This window comes from Macrosteles quadrilineatus, unplaced genomic scaffold (assembly GCF_028750875.1).
Source record: "Macrosteles quadrilineatus isolate MER2022 unplaced genomic scaffold, UCM_ALF_1.0 Scaffold_1__1_contigs__length_201487025, whole genome shotgun sequence".
In the NCBI taxonomy this organism is placed as follows: domain Eukaryota; kingdom Metazoa; phylum Arthropoda; class Insecta; order Hemiptera; family Cicadellidae; genus Macrosteles; species Macrosteles quadrilineatus.
Window position 1 is genome coordinate 100,712,418 of NW_026542594.1, and position 19,672 is coordinate 100,732,089.

The 19,672-nt window shown below is 33.1% G+C and overlaps 1 protein-coding gene across 1 annotated transcript in view; it reads left to right on the forward strand.

Annotated features, from left to right (window-relative positions):
• LOC128998336 (roundabout homolog 2-like) overlaps positions 1–19,672 on the forward strand; it is a 281,028-nt gene that overhangs the window by 161,184 nt on the left and 100,172 nt on the right. The window contains exon 2 of the mRNA XM_054424476.1: positions 8,766–9,062. Coding sequence (XP_054280451.1) covers positions 8,766–9,062 — 297 coding nt within the window. The remainder of the gene's footprint in view (positions 1–8,765; positions 9,063–19,672) is intronic.

Below are 19,672 nucleotides of genomic sequence, written 5' to 3' on the forward strand. Positions count from 1 at the left end.
GATGGCGTCTCTTAACACCGATACATCACGAAATGTAATCAGCCAGATTAATACATCTTGGCGAGGTACGCCCCAAGGTTAACTAGCTTATCCCCAACCACCTTGGCTCAACTTTGTTGTATACTTACAATCCTGTCCTGATACGTCTTAAATATAAATTTAAAATTACACTTTTATGGGATTTTATAAATATAATGTTTGGATGGAGACAAATAGTTTTGTCTTTTGAGTTAAGGCCTAAAAATAGGTATAACTTGTCCTATATGAACAATTTGAACAATTTTAATGTTCATATTGTTTGGGAAAAAAACATTTAATTGTAATACTTTCTTTTTTAAATCGGACTATACTCAGCCTTGATCACCTTGCTTCAACATTGCTCCCCTAAATAAGTGATAAAAAGTGGTTTCCAAATGTTATTCTTCAACATAAAAAACTAACTTTAGTATTATAAAAATGTCAGATGATTTCACCTGATTCTAACTGTTAAAAATTATTAGATATGGTACTAGACCATTCTGTGTATTTAAATTAACACTGCGTTATTACATTGAATTATGAACTAATATAATGTTAAGTTTACCTCTTAACTACATTGTAAAAGCAATGTTTAGGTGTGTAACTAACATAAGAGACTGATTACGTTTAACATCAATGTATCATAAGGGTAAATAAGTATAAAGTATCACTAGGAACGAAGAAGGTGATACATGAGACAATAAACATAGGATGAGACATTGAGTAATACAGTATTTCCCATACACAGCCATGCAAGTTTTACTCAAGCTCTGAGTGTTATATTGACAAAACGTGGCGTAAGATTCTCACTTTATGTGACAGAAATGTGATGTAGAATTGAGTTTTCTCACGAAGACCGTGAATGCAAATGTTCTATATTCTATCGTAAACTATAAGAAGAATAAAGTTTACACACGCATTGAGTGATCGATTAACGTTCCGAAAGCACGTTTGGAATTTCGTATGACGGCCATATGTATGTAAATGTTTTGCCATGATCATAGAGAGCCTGAAATTTGTGATATAAATATTACTATCAATTTTAGGTTTACGTAAAAAGTCTTATTATTATATTAAAAATGACATTAATATAAACATATCAATTTACACAAACAAACAAATTAATATTTCTTAACCGTGAAGCAAAGTGTTATATTATTTTACATTTATAACTAAGTTACATAATTTATAACTGTTTTGCATGACACTCTAAGATTAAGCATCAAATTAAAAAGTGTAACAGTCATGACCAAATGCACTCTAAACATTACTAACTTCAATCTAAAGGTCTGCAGAATGTCCCAAAACCAACGTGTCTATGTGTTGGTAATTACATTAGCAAATTAAATATTGTACTAAGCTTCAAACAAAGGTTGAAGCAAACAACACACGCGGGCAAATATTAGAGAAGCGCTCACATCTCAGTGGCTTGGCAGCCGGAGGGATTACACTCTGGCTTAAGCCTTCCAGCAACTGCTCAAAACTGAATAATTAATTTCAGTGCAGTACGTCTGAGTATTTGATACATCGTTGAGATAGAAACATAACGGATACTTAATTAAATTAAACCCTTATGAAAATTGAATTGTATTTGATTAAGAAATCCTATCTTTCCTCATGCTGTACTATCCGTATGCACGGAGCCCAACGTTACAAAATGATACTACTAGAACAGTATTGGGTGAACCTTTATGAGAAAACAAGCATAGACAAGAAGAATTAAATAATATTTGTCTATGAAACAAGTAATGCAATAAGCTCTTTTTTCTGTGTTAATGTGAAAATGCTAAAATCAATCAGTTAAAGATTGGTACAGAACTATTGATTTTACTACCAATGTCATAGGAAGTAAAACAGAAAAACACAGTAGTAAACAACTTTTAGTATTTGAGTACTTAACGTTTCTGTAGTAGATCGACTAATTGTATCGATGGTATACCTGCTAACGCAGTTACTATTCTTAATGGTGTTTGAATGTGCTAATTGTGATGTGATTTTTGGTAATTCTAAACGTTTTAAAAATTAGGTAAAATAGGAATAGATATATTAAATTGTTAAAATGCGAATATAACCATTTAAACCAGCAAACATTGAGCCTTAATAGTTATTTGGGTTTCCTTTACAATCGTTTAGGATATGCAAGTTTATATGACTCGAACCACAACCAAGCAGAAGTCAAGTTGTAAGTTTATCAGGAACTTACTGCAAAACGTCCTTAAGAGTCACGAAAATATCGACACCATTACAAATATAAATAGTGTCGGTATCAGTTAGTTGAAATTAAATTTGTCCTGTATATAAATAAAATAAAAAGTTTACAAACAACAGTTGGTAGTACAGGATAATATCGTAACAGATTTAATAATGTCGTGTAATGGTAGTTATAAACTTTGTGTATGTTGCCCACTTTGAATAATCTCCCCCTAACCCACAGGCGGTGTTAAAGCTTAGTCTTGTGTAAAATATATGATATTAGTTCTACATACAATGTAAAATATGTTTGTATCACCCACATCTATAATCATATACCCACTGAACACCTCCACTGAATCTTTTTAGGATAAATCAATTTCAACAAAATTGTGATTATTAAGTTACCTTATCAAATTTTCGTATTATATCAAGAATGTACTCCTTATTAATACTAAATTTCAAAATACTGTCACGCAGTAAAATTGTTTAGCGAATCTGTCACGAGATTCCAAATACAGTTTTGATCAAATCTAAGTACCGTTGAATCAATAATTATACTTTACCAATGTAAATTATGTGGAATCTTAAGTGCTAAACTCTTCTACCCTTCCTGATACGCCCAACTTCTCGTAATTTATCACTTGCTAGACAAACAAAACACTTAATTGAGAGTGTATAACTGCTTTTATAAGTGTTTATCGTGGTTACAAGGGATCCTCTAATCTTTCAACTTGAACCTAAATAAATAATCGAATAGTTATAAATTACAATAATTATAAATATAAAAAGTCAATTTTATTGTTCCAGATTTAACTGCATTTTCAACTTTAAGTAGAGGAGTGAGTGATGTGCTCCTTTTAATCTCTATAATTGCGATGTCCATATTCTGTTTATGACTTACTGAGGCTCCATTTAATGGAACGCTGAATCCTTGAATAAGACCCACACGACCCTTGGGAAGTAAGGGAGGGTCCACAGTGAATACACGGACCGTAGAGAGCCTGTGTCCGGCGACGTTGGGGGAGAAGTAATCTTTAGCTTAGCATCAAACGTTTAATTAATTTTAAATTCTTATTTCATTATAATAGTTCAATAATCCTTTGTGTCCATGTTGAGTAGCATAAATGTTGCAATGGCGGTATTGTTGGTACTCCTCAGGGTATTTTAAAACATTAATCCAAACAAAATGTTATGGCTCAAAACAATTTGTTAGGGTATTCAGGCGTTAAAGTATTAGTGGCATTATTTATTCTACATGGTTAAGAATTGCCATTAATCTTATCCAGAGTCGTGCAATGCTCGGCTAGTCAGACGAGACACATTCAAGCGTTAACCAAGCCTGCTTAGTTACTTGGACTGCAACAACTGCAAGTAGGTTGACCGACCAGCTGAAGAGAAGTGTGGACACAAATCCTAGGAGAGGCCACTGCAGTCGTCAGTCACATGAGTTTTACGGCAGCAGTGTATATTGGTTCTGGTTGTATGGTTGCGGTAACCCTCAGTTTTAAGTCACTTGAGAAAGAGGTTTGAATCTGCATTACCTTGCTCGTCTATCACGTTTAGTACCTGAAAAAGTGAAATTGCGTTCTTCAAGCAAGTTTTATTGAAACAAGTTAGGATTGAAGTAAGAAGTATAATATAGTTTAACAAAAGTGAGAAATGCTCGTACAACAGATTCCATGTCTATGGCAATGCCAAAGATCGCATCAGTTACTGAAAGAGAACATGTCTATCGCATGTTTGCATGTCTAAATAACAGTTCGTCGTTTATCCGACCGTTACATCTGATGACCTTTGCCGTTACCATCGGAATATTACAGTTAACATTTGAAAACTCCTTTATGTTAATACTTTAAACATGTCCACCCGACAACCCGATTATTCATTGGGTAGCTAAGCAACCCATTACTATTTATTTTAGACTAAGCAACACAAGTATGTTTTATCTATGGTTAAATGTATAGATTAATTAACTAAAACGATATTTTATATGGGTACATATAAAACTTATTGTAATTATTGTAACAATTAAAAATATACTCGACATAAAAATCAAAGAATGTAATTCATACCTTTGCAATTAGTGTTTGGATAAACTTATAACAGACAGTTTTCCCCAACTTGGGATAACTGTTGTACAGTATATTGAAACGGTCATCTCATTTCTGCTAGGTTGTGAATCATTTAATGTTCCATACAGGAAATAAATCTAAAATTTTCATAAAATATCTAGAGGTAAATTACATTATTGATTAATTGACACATGAGGGCCAATGATGATGAATATTAGTACTTATTCATTACAAGCACAATGAATATTTAACACGGTCATGCTATTACAATAGTGTTGGTTTTCCGAGAGTCTATAGTCCTGCTCAACAATGCTATAATATATGGCCCATATAGTACTCACGCTATCGTTGTCTCGTATAAGTGATATACAGCGTGAGTTATACCTTTGGCCGTCGAGTTCCACCTAACACGTACGTCGTACGCTATAAACACGGTTAGTATTATTTTATATACTATATGAAGGTCCATATTACTCAAAATGTATAAACAAGAAGACCACTGTCGATTTGTTTTGTACCAAACAAGATACCCCATTGCTATTGAAAAGTGTGGCAATACATCTCAAATTATACTACTGTAAAGACAATTCTTGCTACGATAGTTAGTTAAACATTTTGTATTCAATTGGTTTTCAGTAGGCTATTTATATTTTTCCCGGTGTCTATCCATGCTATTGGTCAATTGGTCAACGCTACCAATGTTTTGAGAGGGAACGGTCCAAACCCTGGCTTGTTACTGTCTAACGTCGACCTGTTCAGTAGTTAGCATTTTAATTGATAGCACAAAGCCAATCGGCATTTGGGTTTCTTCAGATTTGAAGGCAATCCTATTATCAATCGGCTACCCAGACAAATATTTATAGGTCTGTCAAGTGTAAGTTACTCACATGATATATTTTATCATAAAAAATGCTTAGTGTTGTAATACAATACAGGGTGATTGGTAATAAGTGTGACAAAAATTGTTTGGTGTAAGAACAAAGTAAATGAAGTGTGATGATGCATATAAGAGGTTCCAAGTCTAAAAATTGGCTTCCCAAATAATTGTTTTAAGTTTTTTTTCAAAAATAACCATGTTTTTAAACTTAATACAGCAATTTCTCAATTACCTGTAAAAGGATTTGAGTAGATAATGTCATTTTGGTGATCTCCATTAAATTTTGTAGAAACATAATAAAAAACGGTGTAGGATCAATAATAAAAACTCCATTGTAAATAGATCCAAAGATAAAAACTAATGTGTTTGATAACAATTTTAAAAAAATATGCACACTATTGAGCTTTAAGTCTCCTTATGTATGCTTAGTGGTTTTAAGACTACATAACATGGTGTCTTTCATTTAAAACATAGAAAGGCTGTAGGATATTTCGTGACTATTTGAATAGACCTATACCAACAATCCACGATTAAGTAAGTATTCTATTATAACGTGTTGCGTAAATTCTATAACTGAAGGGTCGTTTAGTGTACGACCTATATACTACACGATGAAGCATATATCGAGTTATTAAAACATAAACAAACTAAAGCACAAACCAGTATATATATATGTATATATATGAATCAGTATTTGAGATATAACTTATATGGTTACACAGATATGAAACTGAAGTGTATGTTTGAGTTAGTAATTACATCGTTTGAGTAAATAATCAGCCTGAAACATGGATTTAAGTAAACAAGCGCGCGGCCAAATATTGGGGAAGCGCTCACATCTCCAGTACCTCAGGGTCAAAACCAGCACAGTAATCTTTCCTGCTAACTTTAAAGTGTCAAATATTTATAAATTATCTCATTCTTTCAAAAAGTAACCTTTTGGTGGTAGTTTATAGTCTTAACGTAAACAATGACGAAATGAATAGAGTTTTGATTTTATAGCGAGGTGTAAAGGATATAAGGTATTAAAGGAATTTTCAATAATACTGCTCTTATCAAGCAGAAACGTTGCAAAATTAATTAACACATACTCCTATAATAACAGATTTGTTTTATTTTTACATGTAACATTAAAATATGTATTTATTGTAGCGAAATGTGTACATTTTCATGCAGGGACGAGGAACGTGCTATGTTTAATGGATTGTTTATCCTTAAAGCCATTGTACGTGGTGTTGTAGATAATTGGCATTACTATAGAACTGTAGTTTAATTTGTATACCAAGATACCAACCGTATTGACATATCATCTCACTACTATGGTGAAAAACTTGTGACTAAATAAAGAATCAAATTCAGAGTGACACGGTCGAGAGTGTAAGTCTTGTGTTTGTGTTGTGTGACAGACTAAGTTACTTGTTGACAAGTTTAGTTGATTTGGTGCCGTTTGCAACAGTTAAAAGGTTTCAGAATCAACAACTCAGAATGCGAATTTTAGGGAAATTTGTATTTGCTTTCTAAACAGAAAACAGTATTATATAGTATAATTAAAACTCAACAATATTTTTTACACTCGAAAACAATTTGAGATCCCAGGTTGGTCTTAAAATTTTCTTGCTGTCCAGCATTTCTTTCTTGTTCATCCCAGGCACATGCTTGTTGCTCTTCAAGCTGCACAGATTGATTTTAATCTTACACAATCTATAACTAAACTTTTTTTCAATGTTTTGATAACTTCAACCATAACCCAAAAAGATTTGGATTCATTAAAAACAATCAATGAACACTTAGTGCAAGTGAAGTAAATTTTGCATGTCGTAAATTGCATGAGTAAACTAATCTTTTGTGTATTTTCTTATTCTTTAAAAATAAACTTTCGATTTATTAGTAAATGACATGACATTACAGTTGTACTCGTATTATTGTATGTAATCCTGAACATACGTGTCTCTGACATTAGGGGTTTACTTATTTTTAGAACGTTTTGTCAATCTATATTAGGAAGCAACAAACGGGATTGGACCATACAATGTTTGAATGCTACAAAAAGGCTCTCAGATAAAACAAATAAAATATCTTAAAACGTAATATTTTAGTCAAAACTATCACGTTTTATTTGTAATTCAAGTTTTTTTTAGCAAACTGTATTGAATAGTATTAAAAAAATCGTAGAATCAGACGTAAATATTTTCCCCGAATGAAATATTATTTATTAAATACCTCACATCCAACAATACGTATTTTTTTTTCAGAATTCTCGTTGTTATTTTGATCAAATATTTGAAATAACTTGGTATTTAAAACTTCTCTTTGCGCATTCGTGTATGTCAAACAGTCCTCTCATGTAAGCTTACTTTAACCGTATGTTTGGAGCATTGTAAAGGATAAATATAAATAACCTCATAGTAACCTCAGTATTAATACACAAACAAATTATAATTTCAAAGATATTTACATGTTTTCCATAAGTTTTATGTAAATAATTTCTACTTTCCTCTTAATCAAATCGTACCAGATTTGCTAAATGTTAATTCGATATTATGTTTAGAGACGTGCTGATATCCCTCTCCCGTCGAACCCCATCAGCGGAAGCTAACGTATTTGCACCCCGGAAATGGGATTTGAAATTTCATTTCCGTTAAAAACATCACGAAGGACCTTTCCCAGCTCGCTGCAGCTTTAGTTGTGGAGCCTGCAGTTTGCCTTGATAGTTTGTTGCGTATACTTCCATATATTCCTTTAAAATGTCACGATGTTCATCGTAAACGTGATTTCCAGTTTTAAAACTAAGATAAAAAAAAATTACCAATGAACTTGTTAGACTCTGGACATTAAAACTTAATGATATAGTTAAACGATTATTGGATACTTGCACACAGAAAGGGGAACGATTTTCATTATAAAAAAAACAACTTGTATTTACGTGAGCATCACGAATGAATTGATCTTATCCTTACCAACCAATACTCGACTTCTTAAAAATTTAGTAATATTTTTAACAGGCCATTATCAATAGGTTTGACTTCACAAATCTAGCGCGGTGTGCTTGTGATCTGACGAGACGAAGCAAATATCACACTCAAGTCTCCCCTAAACAAACAAGTCACATCGAGGAGTGAGGAGTGAGGCTGATTGCTTTATCAAGTGACTTCAAAGTGACAAGAGTTATCGATTCATTCTCATCCTTCCATCGACTCAAGTGAATATTCACTTCTCAACCTCACCTCAAAGACGTTAATAGATTTTTATGGAGTTAGTGATTACTAATAATTGTTAGTACAGTACTGCAATTCAAAAGTCTAACCCTTCTCGTGTTAGATAATTTATGCTCAATAAGAGGGGAAGCCAAGCACAAAAACCAACAATATTGCATGCCACATTAATACAATAATGGTTTGACTTTGCGAATGACGTTAGACTGAATAATTCCACCTTTAACCGCAGATGTTTTAACCGTGGCTACGGTTTATTTAAATGTGACATTAGCCTTTAATTTATTAGTCTTGCAGATTCAAAAGGGGGTATAAATTATCCCAGTATTCCTAGGAGCTATTTCATGTGATGAGATGGTACGTACTGTATTAATGCGCGTGTTGGTGTTGCAGGGGATGAGTACCGACCTCCCCGCATCTCTGAACACCCCGTGGACACCAGCGTGCCGCGCCACGACCCTGCGACCCTCAACTGCAAGGCCGACGGCTACCCGAGCCCCACCATAGAGTGGTACAAGGATGGCGAGCCAGTGAGGCCGTCGGCCAACAGGGTGTTCCTGCCAGCGGGGTCGCTGTTCTTCCTGAGGGTGATCAACGGTCGCAAGGAGAGCGACGCGGGAGTCTACTGGTGCTTGGCCAAGAACTCGGCGGGAGTGGCCAGAAGTAGGAACGCGATGCTGCAAATAGCAGGTTAGTGGACAAATCTTGTTCAATATCATATTAGCAAAACTACTCCTTGGATCATAGTTGGTTTTCGGTTGAGGGGACTTCGGCCGAGTGCTGAATGTACACATTATGTCGACTGTGTCCAAGTCACGATTGTCGTTATTGTTCAAAATACGAAATATTAAGGTTTTTTCGTGATTAAAGCTATTTATGATCGATTCAGCACCCAAACAAAACTTATTAGTGTCAAGTTTTAAACTATAAGATACCGTAAATACCGTGAATCTACGATTCCAAATTTGAACACGCAATACCCCTCATGTTAAGTTATAATATCAACAAATTATGATTTCTAAAATTGAATAAACTACTGAATCATTTAATAGGTTGCAGCCGTGGGTCGTTACAATGTCTCAAACACGTGATTATAGCGTATGGGAATGGGATGCTGTGCGAAGTGAACATCTCATGAAGTATGAACATCAAGAGATCATATATATAGGTCTCAGGAGTGTAAATCAATCCGGAGAATGGCCACAGTAGGTTTGGAGCCCATAAACTAAGGATATGAGCCAGTAAAGTGAACAACACGGAAGGCAATTCGTGGGCCAAATGCACGAGTGTCACAGAAGGTGTTTACGATCGTCTGACTCCGCCCAGTCGCTCTGCTTTGACGAAGAAAATTATTCTTGTAGCCCTCTCGCGCCCTTTGAAGGTTTATGACCCTCCCAGGAGACAATTTTATAGCTGGAATTTCTTTGACATTGCTAGACGTCACGTCTTTAGAGATTTCTTTTGCCTTTAAAGAAATGAAACATACTCACTCATTCATTTAATGTTGTTGACAAAGCATACTTATCCAATAAAAACTAACCTTAGTTTGATCCTTTCTTGTAGATTCTAATAAAGAAACTAAATAGTGGATTTTTTGTATGATTAAATTACTCTAAAGATCCCCCTGTACTCGGATTCAATGCAAATTGTCATTAGTGCAAATTATTTTTTATCTCGTCTAATTAATAGATGAAATTAGTTACATATGGAAACCATCTATTTATTAGATTGAGATTGTGTTTGATAATGACACTGAATGTTGTTATAGCACAAACAGTTCCGCTTATAGCATCAATGAAAGCTACGATGAGATGTGGATCTTTATCGTGGAATTAGTGTCACAAATACTCAAATGTTGAAATATGAATATACTATATTTCTATTGCTCAAACATAACTGTATTCATTTTGTAACGAAACTTTATTATAAAGTTAATTGATAGGTTATTGAAAGTTACTAAAATAATATAATAAGACAACACTTTAATTTACTCGGTAGTTGTGGTGTTTGGAAAATGTTTCTTACATGTTATGTGAAACAATAATACAATGTCTTATAGTTTTCGTAGTGATAACTATTTTTTTAAGGCAGTAAAAATTGTTACAAAGTTCAGACCTCACAAGTTTTACATCACTAAGCTATAAACATGGTTCTAAAAAGTTGAATTCAACTCGAATGTACATGTGAATATTTAAACAACCAACCGTTAACATAAAACAAACTCGTAGCACACTGAAACCTATCTTAGGCATTGTTTAATAGTTGAAAGACGCTATAAACTGCTGGATGTAAAACGCTTCTAAATTCTTGTAAAGTGCAAGAGAGTAAAATTAATGTCGTGAAGGTTGTGAAGGAGTTTACGACAGTAAGAGGTGTTTACGTCGCTGGTATCTCCCTCCAGTCTCGCCGGATTGTGTAAAACAATGTCATACAAAGCCATATTGTACATTATTGTATCTTTTGAGTTGGTTTATTTTGCCACGTGTGTTTAAAAAGATGTAGTAATGACAAAATGTTCAATGCTATTTTTGTCACAGAGTGTATGGTCAATGCTTTTATGGGTTTTTTTGCAAACGAAAGTATGTTGGCTTAAAAACTAAAGTTGTTTTTGTTTGCAACGTTTAGGTATGCTATGCATTAAAAATCCACAAACATCACATATAAAAAAAATTGAGACGAGTCAGATCTACGGTAATAAAAATATTGTCATTGCGAAACTGTGGTCACCACTCCGTGCCAGGGATGTGTTCAAAGTACCCCCCCCTCCCCCTAACCACACCACTCCCCCCCTGGTGCTCGAATATTAATCTGTACTGTCAACAAAGGGGCAGTTCGGCCAATTAACTATGTCCGCGTAATTGAAAGTTCAAAGCGAGAGCTCTGCACAGGTGGAGCTTCAGCATTCCCATGAGTCAAAACTCAAGTAGCTACTTCACAAATAGAGGCAACGGTAGTGTGGTATTTATTTTTAGTATTTACCTTCACTGGGACCACTTTGAGTGTATTTACATGTCGTTATAAACTATATTCTTTACGTTTGAAAGTTTTATAAAATATTCAAATATAGTCACATGTATTTTTTGGTGATTCATGTTGTGTCCATGGATTTTACCTGATTAACTTAACAAAGCTAAATTAACTTTAAAGGTTGTTAAATTTGTTATTCAAAAGTTGATAGAGTAATGTAGCATATTTTCAAAGTTAAGAAATTTGTCTATGGATCTCTTAAACCCATGTCCAGGCTCATATAAATCAAAACACGACTATTTCCCCATCTTTATTGTTATAAGTTATTGTTTACTGGACATTGGGATATAAATGGGCAACCAACGAAATTAAACATATATCTAAATATAGAACACGTATTCAATTTAACTTTAATTACGAACAGAGTTTTGATTACATTTATTGACATATTATTATTTTATATGAATTCATCTGCCGAGTGTGTAATAAATGACTTATAGGTTGAACAATGTGTAATAAATCATAATCATAAGTGTGATATGACTAGCGAATCATCAGTCCTGACGTCGCGTCGGCTGTACAGTGTACATCAGTGGTTCGTAAACAGTAAAGATCCGTAACTCAAGTGAGAATGAAGTTTGAAACAACTTAAAGTGTAAATACTCGAGGTACTCGGTGGAAGCAGTCAAGCACTTTGTTATTCGTGAAAATACAAAGCTTTAATGAGGGTTGTACTCATCTAGCTAGCACGAATTATATTTAGGAGAAAATATTTACACATCATTAAACGCTTGGCATAGTTGTGTAATTAGTTTACACAGAAATACTCTTTGTTCAAATCCTCAGTTTTCAATTAAACTATAAAAAACTCATAAAATGAAGGTACATCCCTTATACATGGAATGACTTTAGACATTGACTATACATAATAGTATTCACTACTACCACAATAGCCTACTTCTAGCGTTTTCATTATTAAGTTCTCGAGGTCTATAGTCTGTGTCAATACACAACATTGTGTTTGAAACTTAATTTTAGACATATCTTTCCAATTAGGGAGCAGTACTAAAAAAATATAGACATTAATCTGTGTAAACTATAAATGCACTAGCTTACCCCGTCGTGGCTTCGTTCACGAAAATTTAAGTTATATGTGACCTCTTAAGCTTTAAACTAAGAGAGAACTTCTTCATCTTAAACATTAACTGTCTTTCTACCAGGAGCTTCGGACTGCTCACTCTGAAACCACTTACATAATATTTTTGCCTGAAAACTATTCCCGCTGTATCTGTTTTACATAGGTTTACTGGTTTACATGCTTAAACCTTATTATCCAATAGTACTGTCATATCCCATAAATATATTGGGAAGTTTTATGTCTTATCTTAAAGTAACATTAAATTATATAAAAACCTTGCACGATGTTTTATTGAAGTTCTTATAACCCTTAAAGGGCCTAAAAGGTTGCAGGTCTACATTGACTATGATGTTTTAAGCAAGCAGGAATCCACTTTTTTTTTAAATTGTCCTTTCTCAATATGCTGCTCCATCGTATGTATTTCTTTACGATGAAAACTTCTAAAAACTTAGTAGTTTTTACATAATCCGTCAAAAACGTGAACTGGGGTTGTAAAACAACATCCTCATCTGAAATTGCATAATTGTGCCATTTTTATTAGCCTAAGGATGGAAGTGATTAAACTTATCAAGCACTTCTGATCTCTTGAGCACCCATTATAAATAATCATAAAGTAGCCTAGTGATAGAAGAAGGCAGATGCCATCCCTTAAAATATTAGGTGAAAGTCGATTGCAAATGATTATTTGCAATCGATGTAGATAAACGATTGTTCCTTTGACATTAATATTCTGAACACATTAAATACCTTCTGTTATTTAGTTACTGAGAAACAGATCTTAAAAACATAAAAAAATAGAGTACATGTTGATTTTTAAGTTCTTTTTACGATTACAAAAATAAAGTGTTAGTCAGTTAAACTAAACACCAATTATTTTCAAGCCACAAAAAATGCAAATAATTTCAATTCAATCAAATAAATACAACAAGCTGTTCCCTTGTTTGATGGTATAAAATTAAAAAATATTCATCTGTTCATGAATAACAATTGTTAATGAATAAGGTGCACAAATCGTTTCTCCATAAGGATAACATGGAAACTTTAGAGGCCACTGGGGCAGAGCCCTGATGGAATTTCTTGAAAAACGTTTTATTGCACACGTACAGCCTAATTAGAATCTCCATGTCAATTCCTGAGTTCTTAGCGTTAGTAGTTTTTGAGATACAGTGATCAGTGAGCAGTCATTGTAAACATTAACAAACATTAACAATCTCAGTTGAGTCAGTGAGTGATGGTATTTGACTTTTATAAGTATAGATTTGTTAATAATTTCACAAATCAGTTTGTGAGGTAAATATCAAACTTAAGACTTCAAGTATATGCATGGTGAATAGATTAACTTGTGTTTTAAGGTCCATATAACATAAAAGACTATAAAACTGACCTATTTATAAACATGTTTTCAAAAATACAACAAAAGGACTGGGGCAGGATTCCAGCAACAGGTGCAGTGATCTGCAAAGCCACTGTTCACTAGAGTCTCATATTTCAAGTAACAATATTTATTTTATTTCTCCACTGGGAGAGAATTTATCGAAGACTTGAGGCTTAAGCAGGAACCATTAGCATTAGCGCGCGTATGATAGGATTAACGAAAACCCTTATTACTCGGCAGGGATTCTAAATATATTCTCACCACCTGTTTCCCTAGCAGATTTTAAAGGGGAATACAGATAATAATAACTGTAATGTTAAATAATTATAACGCTTGACCAATAATGGCAAGTTAGACTTGTAATCTGGATGACTAAAAATGCATATCACTTCCCTGAACTACCGAAATAATAACTTAAAAACCTATGAAAAAAAAGAAGGAAAATAGCTTCTACCGTACAAATTGAAGATTTATTATGATAATGCGTCATATTTTTCCTAAATTATTATATTACAGTCGAAATTAAAAGGAAATGTATTTTTATTATTCGTAGTTTTCAAAGAGTAAGCAGCAGACAGTTTCCTTAATTTTAAACTCTGCAAAGTTTATTTTGTGGTTTATACTTGAGTAACAAAGTTCAGCATCAGAAGTTTAGTCGAGTTTACGAGGATGCTAGACTGGTTAGTTAGTTGTTTGCAGTGAAAGATAAATACGCTTTTATAAACCAACAAAATAAATGCTTGGAAAGTAAACAGTGTGTGATAGCAAAGTTGTTTCATAAGGAAATGCTCAAACACAAAGATTATGAGTTATTTTCATAATAATGTAAGTAATGTAAAATTACATGATATGATAGATGCCATATATTCCTTATGACTTGAAAGCTCGTTATCAAAGGAGATTCTTCGTGTTACTGTTTAATCTTAAGTCGAATAATCTAGCTGAGGATTAGAATAACAATTAATTAAAAATATAAACATGAACGAGGTTGGATTACCTTAGATGATTGTAATACTAATATAAGTGAAATTAATCGCGTGATTCAAATGTCTGGTTTTCATTCATGTAATAACTTTGATGGTATAATCAAGATACATCCAGTTTAATAGGTACTGAAACCTGCATTTTGTGTGGCTGATTAAATCACCTGCACATATTGATTCAGTTAAACTGTTAAAGCTCCATTTCGACCTTTCTGCTTTCATTTGAATATTAGTTTACTTTTTACATCTTCTATTATGTCAGTCAAATTGAAATGTATTTCTATATGAGTCAGCATTTATGATAAGAGTGAAAGTTTGGAATTGTAAACTACTAAATTTAAGATTTAAAGTAAAAAAGGTGCTGTGGTGTAGGCCATAAGTAATCTGTTAGTTATCTTAATGCAAAACGACAGACACACATTGTACTACACTTGTAAGCTGTTTCAATTCAAAAACGTGAAATTAGAATATTCAGAGAATAGCTAAAAATCGTGTAAAAATGCGACTCATTCAGAACTTGACTGCAATTTCTCCTTTTTACCAGCTTGCACGGAAATGAAATTTAAAAGGCCATTTCCGGACGCAAAGCACATCAGCTTCCTCAGTGACGCGAGCAATAACCCAGGTGAGGCAATTCCTAAAACTGCTTTTCTTTACATATAAAAGAATGCCGGCGTTTCATTTGATTGCCGATGGACATGTATTTAAGAGTTATCTTAAGAGTTACGTTGCCCCATTAATTGTGAGTAATTGTTAAAATAATAAATTATTAATAGAGTTAAATTTTTAAAATCCAAGCGTAAGTCACTTAATTTTATCTAATTCCTAAAAACGAAAAATTGAAATATTTTAATATAAAACATAGATTTTTGACTATAAAGAACTGCTAAACAATGATGGCGTTTCAAACTTTTTAGTGTTTGTTAAATACGGATTTTATAATAATAGATAACTAATGCTATGATCTTTCAGAAATATTCATGATCTTTAAAATATTTGTATAAAATCCTACAATTCCTCTCACTTACAGTTTCATAGTTTGAGGGACGTAGGTAGCATATGTTTTGTTCTGTAATTGTAGCAAGCAGCAATCCAGGAGATTGTAAAATGTAATAGCAACAATAAATTCACATTTCACCTCTTATAAAACAAACAGCAATTGCAGGGATAAAAATAGCTTGAGCTGGCGAGAACTTTTCCCAGAATCCCTCAGCGTACCCGTGCATTAGGTTCATCATACAAATCCTGCACAGATATGTATTTGTAATTTTTTACCCACATAACTGTGTTATAAACTCCAAAGCTTATTATGTTTTAAATCTACTGAAACTTGAGACTTACTAAAGTCCAACACCCCACTTTAGGGTTAAATTATGACGCACTTCGTTGAATACTCGATTTAGGTCTAATGAGTTAATTGGGTGTTTATAAAGATGGCGAGTGGCGGAAGGAAAATTCCCTAGGGCTGGGGGCTTCGCTTGCTGCACTGTTTATACAGTGTAAAAATAACTCAAAAAGTTCAGTTTGAGGCTAACATTTTCATAGCATTTCTCTAAATATAAAAGTAAATTCCAAAATCATAATTTTTTAAAGTAGTTTATTAAAAGAAAACAATACTAAAATAATATGTTATGTTATGCACTTCAATTTATCATAATTATTCTATCTGTACGGTTTTAGTTCAGAAAAGTTAAAATAACAATACTACTTGAAGATGCCTTTATCACTAAAGACATTTTCGAACACATGTTAGTCAATTACAGTTACTCTTGATTCCTACTTACGTGGAGTATAGATGGCCTTTGCATTGCCAAATTGCGAGCCAAATGACAAGGGTGCAACCAAGGTTAAATAGTTATATATTTGATATTATTGAATGAAGACGTCCATTTCAATAAGCTACATCTATATTTATCGTCTTCATATTATCATATTAATGTGCTTCAACCTGGTGATGACTTTGTTTTTTAAAATAATACATAGGTTTTTTCATTCCGTCTACATTTTTGTTTACCCAGTAAAACGACCCCTGACTCAACGTGAGACCTTGTTGTGATAAAGGCTTTGTTGCGATCACCAAAGAAAACATTACAGAAACGGGGAAACATTCCACTGTGAAGCCGGTTTACGCGATGCTAATAAATGCCATCTAAATCATTATTGTACTAGATATAAACTCATTGCAAAATGGAAGCTGAGCTTATCAAAATAGATATGTATTACTAAAATACAGTTGAATTAATGTCGGCATAAAAATATATACCGTAAAATGGGGTAACTTGAGACAGTGTGGTAACTTGAGACAATTTGCAGTTTTCTTTTACATTTTTTTGTTGGCATACCTGATGAGTTATTGGGAGTTTCCTTAGTGTGAACACGTCATGGAAGTTGATCCCTTAACTACTGCATATTAAGACATATTGTGATATTCAAGTTAAGATACTTTATTTATTTATTTAATTTGAGTTACAGATGTTGAAAAATTATAGGCTGTATAACTTACCTTGTAGCATCAAGTCTATTTTTAGGAATTCAATGATTGTTATTAATTACCTAACCTCAAAAGCTGAGTTGTCAATAATAATCTTCTCACTAAGCTATTGCCAACCTAAAATTTATAAACAAATAAAATACCCTGTTCTGTCCTTGGTGGGGTAACTTGAGACAACTGATTTGACGAAGAAGGTGCTACAGTCAGTGCTATGAAGCGGACTCTCAAGGCTAACTGGAAATGGCCGGAAAAAAAGGATGAACTTGACTATCGTTGGGAAGATGTTGTTGGTGGTACCCCCCTAAAATGCTCAATAAGAGGGGGTTTTTTCTGTGCCAGAATTGAACGAAATTTACTAAGTTATGTCTGACATTGTGAAAAAAAAATTGTTTCCTCTTTTTTAAATACATTTTTTTTAAGTTTGTAAGTTCATATGTGTATTCCTTTGTTTTCCTAAATATTTTATTATGTCTCAAGTTACCATTGCATTATCTAATTTGAGACAACTGTTGTTTTAACATCTGTGTCTCAAGTTACCCCATTTATATGGGTAACTTGAGACACTAATAAAAATAAATAAAATTTCTTTATTTACACCAATTATTAAATGTAGAAACCATAGTAACCAGGGTAACTAATGTTTTATTCTAGTTTTTGCAGATTTCCCTATAAAATTATTTGGTAGGGGTTTCTTTTAAGTTGAAAAATGTCTCAAGTTACCCCGTTTTACTCGGTATATATTTATAAGCTTAATAAATTGGAATAAAATCCGAATACTGAGTAAGGGATAGATGGTAGTGAGGAATAATATGATATTAAAACTCATGTCGTTGGCTAAATCTTCCGCACTCTTTTATGATGGCTTTTCACAACAGAAATGTATCCATACCAACACATCACTATCGTTATTATGGGTTGTAAAAGAAATCGCAAGACATCTATATGTAGACCTATTACAATATATTCAGATTATACTTACTTATTTAGATTATATTATACTTACTGTACTGTTTTAGTGGAATTATAATCACTTAATTACCATTCGAAATTAAAAAGGAAATTGAATCTTCTGACCAAATCTTTTATTCTAAATCTTGGTTTTAAACTAAGTGATAGTCTGACAGTTTAATTAGTTGTAAGACATTCAAGTCACAATTTGTCGACGTTGTCGTTGTAACATTTCACCGTTTTCCTTCAATCTTTTTTTTAATTTATTAGAATTCGTAATATTCTAGGGCTACGGAAATTATTCTCAGCTTATTAACTAAGTTGCAATTTCCCACTTACAGTTTTTTTTTTTTTTTTTTTTTTTTTTTTTACTTCTAAATTATAATAACGTTTTTTTAAAGAATTATTTTCATTAATAACATATTGGGCAAGGATACATTTTTAAACAGCGAAAATACCCCTATAATATTTTACGTACGGTATTACCTACCACATACCACGTACATAGTACGGCGATGTATAACTAACTGTTCCACCTCACCTATGTTTGCGGTTGGCCTACCCACCTGCCGCCGCACCATGATTCTGTCATTTACACTTAAAAAAAATTACGCTTATAAAAATTGATCACAATTCATAACAACACGTGTTGTTGTATCAAACAGTATTACTTCCAAAAAGAGTGTTATGGCGAGCAGTTAAGGAAGTAGTTGTATGTTATTGGGTTTCGTTGGGTTTTGTAATTATGTGCAAAGCAAGTTATGAAAGCGTATTTGTATCAGTTGTATAGTTGCATAAGTGTCCTGCTTCTCATCCCCCGAGAGCTACAGCCATGCAATGTAATGGGGTTAAAATCTCATCGCACCTCCACTGCCGACTAGTTTACCTTATCACATCTTATCTAAGCTGTTCTTCAGCGACATGTTAATAAATATGGCTGAAAGCTATTTTGTTACATAAATACCCCCGCCACAGCAAACCTGCAGACTAAGCAAATTTCCATTTGCGAGTTTCCATAAAATTAAAAATTTCAAATAATCGTTGGTTATCAAAAACCAAGTTTGTAGAGCCTGTACACTAGTAATCTTTGTAATTAAATATTTTACCATGTAAACAAATTGTGATTCATAGCAATTTTGATATGTCCTTTTTGATTTTGAAACAAACATAGTAATAAATGTTTTATTTTGTATTAAAATGTAGCTTAACCAAAAGTTTGTACATTTGCAGCAGCTCGGACGTGGCATATCAGCAGTTTGGAGACTATAATACTCTGTGAGAGTTCTATAATCCTCATTTTGACGTCATCAGCAAGATTGGACAAAATAATCTGTCCCCAATCCTCCCATACTCAGTAAATCATTATCAAACTAGGATAAACACGATACTTTGGCTGAC